This window comes from Cornus florida, unplaced genomic scaffold (assembly GCF_030987335.1).
Source record: "Cornus florida cultivar Cherokee Brave unplaced genomic scaffold, ASM3098733v1 CherokeeBrave_3.0.0_Hap2_Chr01, whole genome shotgun sequence".
Classification (NCBI taxonomy): Eukaryota; Viridiplantae; Streptophyta; class Magnoliopsida; order Cornales; family Cornaceae; genus Cornus; species Cornus florida.
The window spans coordinates 95,979,309-95,987,123 of NW_026775571.1; the positions used below are offsets into that span (position 1 = coordinate 95,979,309).

A 7,815-nucleotide genomic window follows, 5' to 3' on the forward strand; every position below is an offset into this window, starting at 1 on the left:
ATGGCATCGACGACATCAGGGACCCAACGGACCAGTACTGGTGGAACGTGTCAGTGGGGCGGCGATCGAGGAGGAGCTGCTTGAGGGATTCTTGGAGGATGGTGATGATGAAAGGCTGATGTCGTGGAACATATTATGGAAGGCTGAGATTTCGTTAGAGAATCTATGACTGAAAAGTGTGGAGAGAGAAAGTTGGGAGGAGAGAGAAGATAGAAGGTTGATGTGTAATAGTCCCCTGCTGGTCCGTCCCTGGGTGTATATATGATAAGACTTATCTTTTGCCATTCCTTTATCATTTTATTTGTTTTGATCACATAGGTATGTAATGATGGCTGAGATGTTATATAAATGTAGTGAGACATTAAGGCAGCATGTGATGCCGAAAACAAAAGAATATAACCAGAGAATTAGAAAAAAAGTTAGCGGTCAGAGAGGAAGCCGATAATTACACAGAGGTCCGAGAGTTGAAGAAGATACGAGGAAAATTGATTTTATGTGTAGGGTTCTGTAACGACCCAAACCCGGGGTCCGGATCACTAACTGTGTCCTAACCCGACCCGAAAATACTCAAGGGTAAAATGGTCTATATGACCCATACAAGCCATTTGGAGTCTCAATGAAGTCATAATGGTCATTTCTAATCATTTTAGATAGCCTTTGAATGAGAAAAACAACCCTAGTTGCTATTAAGTTCACTTAGGGTTATAATGGTAAATTGGTCTTTCGGACCGTGCAACTCATTGGGGAGCTTTTAACTACCTTCTAGTCCATTTTTGGTCACTTAGGATCATTGAAAATTGAAAAAAAAAAATAACTTGGTTCAAGGCCACTCGATTTAAGGCTAAAAATGGCAAAAATGTCATTTACGGCCGCCCCTCGGGACCTAACCACCATGAGTTTTGGGACCGACAAAAAAAATGAAAAAAAAAAAATAATGCCTCAGACTTAACCATGATCACTCATGGTGTGTCCTATAAGCGATAGTAAGACAACCCTGTGCGCGCGAGGCATGCATCGCGGATGGGACCTGCCGGATGAGTGCTCGTTCTCCTTGGACGAGTAATCGTCCCAACCAAAAGATGGGCTTTTTGTCCCCTTTTTCCCCCGGAACCTGTTCTCGAACCTGCCTTTGGTCATTTATGACCCATTTGCCCATGTCCCAACTCACAAGCATGCACAAATACGGAAGATGAAATAAATACATCAATTTACGATTATGGAAAATAAGGTTGAGCCGAATTCATTTAATTTACATAATCCTTATTACATTGAAAATGATCTAATTAAATTCAAGTTACAAACTTGGACCACTACGATCGAATTTACAATGCTTTGCAATTGAATATGCATCAACTATGCATTATTACAAGAATAACAAGATAATGCTTCCGTCAACCCTAATTACGCATATGAAAGTCCGTCATCAACCGCATTATCACCATAACCTAAAATTTTTTAAGGGAAATGGCGAGCACGGAAGCTCAGTAGGAAATGCCTAAAGCACTAACTTTGGACTCACTTGAGTCACACATCATACTTGCGGGACAAAAGAAAATCGGGATCATACATGGGATCTTCATAGCATTTAATTCAGTAATCAATCTCAACAATAACATTTAGGCATTTTAATACAAGTATGCACAAGATGCAATGCAATACTTTCATATTTCCCAACCTTGGTCTCAACCGACCCTAACTCGCCCTCTACCTGCCTTAAACTTGGTTTCTACCGACCCCAAACTCACATTTTAAAACCGCCAATCGACTTTACCGAGGCGAGATTGATAACTATCCTTGGTTCCAAATCCGGCAACCATTTGGGGCCTAGTATCAATTTTTTCACGTCCTAAATCAGCACGTGCTCCCTATAGGTCGAATTAGTACCGGACTCGCGAAATCCAGTTCTTTTTTATAAAGCCTTCTCAAAACCCTTTTTCTTAGTCAAATGTCCCAAACCATGCTATATATGTAACCATGACATGAATGTAACAATTTCTAGAATTCAACGTATTCATGGCATTCCCATCAATGTGATCATAACTTAACAATTACATTTAAATCAAGCACAACATGGCACTTTGGGAAAAATTTTGTGATTAGTTTTTAGAGATATTTTATTTTGAGGCATTAGTGTAATTATCTTTTGAAGATATTTCTATGAGGGACTTTTGTGCAATTAAGGAAAAGTTAGGACAAGTGTCTCATTTTCATTGGATCATGTGTTTAAAGGGGATTGGTGACATGTGTAGGGCTTAGATGGTGCAAAGTGTGAGGTTGGATGTGTGTTTTGTGTGGAGGGTTGAGATGGTGACAAGTAGATGTCTAAGATGAGTGGGTGTCTATGAGAGGTAGTGTAAGACAACGTAGTAAAGATATATCTCGTTGCCTTACATCTTTTTGTTTAGTAACTTCACCTTCTCCAACTCCTCTCTCTCTCTACCTCCATTGTTGCTCACCTTAAAGCTTGGTTTTGCCCACCTTCTCCTCTCTTTTTGACCTCACCATAGAAAAAAGAAAGCTTGGTGGCTCCTTGGTCTTCATCACCATTCTCTTGGATTTCCCATTGCTTATCTTTTCTTTGGATTCTAGAGAGGCTTTCTCTAGTGAGGTAAGAGGTGTAGTATGATTGTAACTTAGGAATTTTCATTGTGTTTTAGGGTTTATCATGAGTTATATGCCTAGATGTTGTGTGAGTTGTAGAAAGATTCATGAGATTTATCTTTCTTGATTTAAGGCTTTTTTATTGTTCAAAACATGTATATATGTATTGTGAGCTTTTTATTCAATTAGTAGAATGATATGTTGATGTATACTTCATTGAGATTTACATCATGACTTAGGTTATTATATTATTCAAATGCATGATTATATGTTTTCAAAGCTTATTGTTTATATAGAAAGATGATGGTTTAATGTTAGCTTCCTTGATGTATAATTCTTGTTGCCTTTGTGTTGTTTTTACCATTATAGCTTACTAGAGATTGGTATATACAATGCTTGTGTGGTTATGTAGCTAAGGTATTAGAGACCTTGAAGTGCTAGCATGAAACTAATCCTTTATTTGATTTTTCAATGTTGACATATACATTTGTATAATTTGCTTGATATCATGCCATATTTAGCCTTAAAGACTTAAGACATGGAATGCTTGATCCTTATATCTTATGTGTGCATGGAAGGTGAAACTTATGCATTTATAATGTAGCTATATTATGGAAATGATTGTTGATTTTGGGAGAAACTTGGGACATTGTTACTTTGATATAGCTAGGGTTCAGCTCTAATGCGGGAGGTATGAGGTCTCCCCAATTATAGTGGCCACTTGAGTAGTTCCCTGCGAATTAGTAGCCCGGAAGAGCTAATTTTGTCTTAATTGTGATGTTCTTATATAACCGGATGTTGTGAGTCCAAGATATCCCTATTATGTGATTTCGTATTTCATTTCAAAGTTGATAATCTTATGTCCTTGTGGCTTAGGGTTTTTAGTTTGGATATTCTAACCTTGACAACCTTTGTATGGTTTCGTATTTCTTTCCAAGTTGACACTTTGATGCAAATGTAGCTTGGAGTATTTGGTATTGGATGTTCCAATTTGGTTAAGTGCATTCTTATGATATGGATTCTATTAACATTGCTTCTAATGTTAGTTCTAGGATGATCTCTTAGTCCTTGAATTAGATGCATAGGAGGCATGTTCCATATATGTATAGCTTATGTTTTTCTTGGGAGGCCAATGAAACCTTAAGTTATCCTCATAATGCACTTTCCTACGGAGTAATTCAAATTACTCACCCTAGTTGATTTAAATATTTTTCAGGAAAGGAGGTACTCTTCTTGGATGCACATCATTAGCTCGGATTTACTCTACGTTTTGGACATCTTTTGTTTTATACTCACATGCAATTGTTAGCATGTTGTATGCATCTTTTGGGATTGTGAATGTGTAATGTAATTAGAAGCTTTTGTCTACAGCTTCCTTTTGATGGGAGGAAATGGATTTAGAACTTACTTTTAAGGGAGTTCCATAGTCATTTCCACCCAAGTACGTACTTTATTTTGTGTTACATTGATATGTATGTAGTAAGGAAAAAGGTCATTCACTTTTAAAGTATATTATTTATAACATGTTGTATTAAGATGTTTATTTACAGTATTCCATGTATTTGGGGGCATTTTCATCTTTTACTTTGCCTTATTTTTCTTGGGATGGATCTTAGGGAACCTAAGGATCATTTTTGAGCAGGTTTTTCTTCATAAAATTTTCCAAAAATCCCATCTTGTTACCCCCACGATCGCTCACACCCCCCGGCCCTTTGCCCTGTTGACTCAGCTTTGACCTTCTGACTTCAAATAGCCATATCTCTTTTGTTTTAACTCCGAATTGGTCCGTTCTTGAGTGCAACCTGACCATGTCGAAATAAGATTTCCAATGGTACCAATTACAATTTCAAATTCCACTCCTACCGTGAGATACTCACATTTTAGTGAGAAAGTGTCGAGATTTCGTTCGAACCGGGATAAGGTTCCCGTAGGTTATCACTTCCAATGACCATAGGACTTCTTATAAGGTTACCAAAGGATTCTTATTGGATTATTTTTTTTTTATCTCATTTGACTTGTTGGAAGTCAAATTTCCTTCTCTTTGGGTAAAATGACCATTTTACCCCTATTCTTGTTTTCGGTTCATTTCAACCTTAGTTTCCGCATTCATCTTCTATTCGAGTCTCGCGACTTCTTAGGAGGTCACTTTGTTATCTTAGAGGTAGTATTTATCTCTATAAACCTCTCCATTTTTCTTGCTTCTGTGTTTTGGACTCGATATCAGGTCGGATTTTGATCTTGTAGTTAATGCACCGGTTCTTAGAATTTAGGGCATCATACTCACACACTCAAACTGTGTCTTTTCCCAAATCACGGAATGAAATGATATGGAGACACCAGACTACCCCAAGATCTACTGGTCCTGATTCCTGAAACCAGTATTCTCTAAGTCATCTTGACCTAGTAATCCTCTTGAGTCCTCTGGCCTAAGAGAAAATTTGAACAAGTGGAAGAAATATATTTCTAACATATGATCAGTTTTAAAAATTAGGAAAAATTCTTTTAGCGCCAGTTTCACATCCATCACAAACAAAAAAAGTCTTCAAGTATTGCATTGTGGACCCACCATTTCACATTGAATGTACAATATATATGGGTTTTTGCTTGATAATTAACGTAACATGCACCAGCATGAGGGGTGAGCGAGCAAGGCAGATAATTAATCTAACATGCACCATCACGAGAGTACGATCTATAATTTTTAATGGAAAGATTGAGAGTTCGAATCCCACTAGAAGCATGTAAATAAACGCGTGTATCTGATTTAACTTTTAAAAGTTAGCAATAGACCTCTATAAATGCTCTCAATCTGTGGTGAGAGTTCGAATCCCACTAGAAACATATGAATAATGGGTGTGTATTTGCTTTATCTTCCAAATTGCAAAAATTAATTGAACATGCAGAATTTAAAACTTAGCAATAGGCCTTTACTGTTCTCAATCTCTGGTGTTACATTCATGTCCTGTGAGGTCGAGTTTATTCATTTCACACCTTATAGTATACACTTATTTGCTAGATTGTCTCGGCTTCAAATGAAACATTATTGAGGGTGTAGTTCAGTAATTGATGCTTCATTTAAAGACTATTGGATTGACTTGTAGATCTACCAGATTCCAGCTCTTTTCGTGCGTTGGACTCGGTTCTGCTGTGCGCAAAGAATGGAGGATGTTGAGGCATTTGTTGAGTAACAGAAAAAGTGTTGAGCATATGAACCACAGTTGCCATGGAGGACCTGGCATCCAAATCATCTTGAACACACAATAAGCCAATATTGATGCATCTAATGACTTCTTTTCTTGAATGAGAATTGACCAGAGTTGGATCCATCAATTCCATTGGTGTTCCATCTCTCCAATGTTTCTAAGCCTGTCACAATTTGTCGATTGATGTTAAAACAATGTGTCTTGTTCCGAAATGCAAGTTGATGGAGATGATGAGAAATAGCAATTGTAAGACTCAATTTGCACTCACACAGCACAGCAGGTCCTCGTCACCATCTGATTGATGGAAAGTACTATTTTTTTTTTCCACTTACGATCTCTAGAATTAGAACTCCAAAACTGAACACGTCAGATTTAACAGAGAATTTTCCATGCAATGCATACTCGGGAGACATGTAACCTCTACAATCCAACACCATTGATACAACAAAAGAATTAAGAACACAACAAAAAAAAAAAATTCTATTCAACACTAGATAGATGAAGCTAAATATTTTATGACGTAATGAACAAAGGTTAATTGAAAAGCAGCAAATAAGCACAAACTAGTACTAGCTAGAAGGAAGCTAGGCAAATTATAAGCATATCTGTTTTGTCCGAGTTGAAGAAGTTTTTAAATTATCAAAACTCTACTAATATGCCTCTTTTTTCTTTCTTAATTTTTTTTTATTTTTTTTAATTTTTCACTTAAAGTTGTAGTAGAGATTAGACATTCTGAATTTATTAATTCAAACTAAGGGAAAGAAGAAGCAGGGGATGTCGGGATTGTCGACTTACAATGTCCCAATAATTCTACTTGTATTTCCTCGAGTTTGATCCACGCCGAAAATCTTCGCCATGCCAAAATCTGAAATTTTTGCTTTCGTATTTTCATCTAAAAGTATATTGCTAGCTTTGAGATCACGATATATAATTCTAAGTCGAGAATCTTCATGAAGATAAAGAATTCCACGCGCTATGCCACCTATAATTTTGTAACATGTTGGGCAATCCAACTGAACTTGTTTCACCAGATCTATACATTGATCATAATAAAGATTCAATTAGTTAGCATTGAAAATTTTTGTTTTTGCAACACTACATTATAATGTGATTAAACAAACAGACAAATGCAAGGGTGTACCTAATTCTACGACTCACAATATTTGGAACCCAAAATAAATCAACATTTTCTTGAACTTTAAAACATCAATATACACCTTATTAGTATTATTATTAAGATCCAAATTTTGTGTTTGCTAATTCAGATAATGTATTGTCATAGACATCATGTATTTTTAAGGAATAGAACAAAAGACAAAGAAGAGAATTTCAATAAATATTTAGAGATGGCCCAAACCAAATAAGAAATAGTTAAGGCTTTTGTTGGGGACGAATTCATAAATAAGTAACTTTTCTTCTCCTTCCAAGCAGAATCCTAGTAGTCTCACTAGATTTCTGTGTTGAAGCTTGGCTACTAATACAACCTCATTCTTAAATTCTTGTGCACCTTGTCCGGAGCTTTTGGACAACCTCTTCACAGCTATCTCTTGTCCGTTAGGAAGTGTACCCTGTGTATATTTGTTGTAATGATAACCAATAATTGAATATTTTATCTGAAATTTCATATACTTGTCAATTGTATAATACAAGGATGTGTTGCAGCCTTTTTATACACCATCAAAATGGATTTCTGTGTTGTATAATGCAATACAGTATATAAGGCAGATATAAAATGACCATGCACTCCAGTGAAAAGAATAAAATACCCCTGACTAACCATGTGATCAAGAATGCATACTCTGCACCAGAGATTAGTCAATGTAGCCTGTAACTTGATCTGTGATACAATGTACCACCTTCAATGCAACTGATATGATCTAAAGCATGCTGGAAATTACTATACTACCCTTGATCCCCATAATTTATTAGAGCAGTATTGAACACAATGTACCTTCCTAATTGAATTATACACACCTCATATCATGTGTAAAAATACAATGTAGACCAGAAA

General features: G+C 36.4%; 1 protein-coding gene across 1 annotated transcript; it reads right to left on the reverse strand.

Moving 5' to 3' along the window:
• Window positions 1-5,676: 5,676 nt before the first annotated feature.
• Window positions 5,677-7,429, reverse strand: LOC132278168 (cysteine-rich receptor-like protein kinase 10). The gene is given in 5 exon segments (XM_059779979.1): window positions 5,677-5,967; window positions 6,073-6,117; window positions 6,119-6,224; window positions 6,600-6,837; window positions 7,162-7,429. Coding segments are annotated over 5 exon segments (948 nt in total).
• Between the last annotated feature and the right edge of the window lie 386 nt (window positions 7,430-7,815).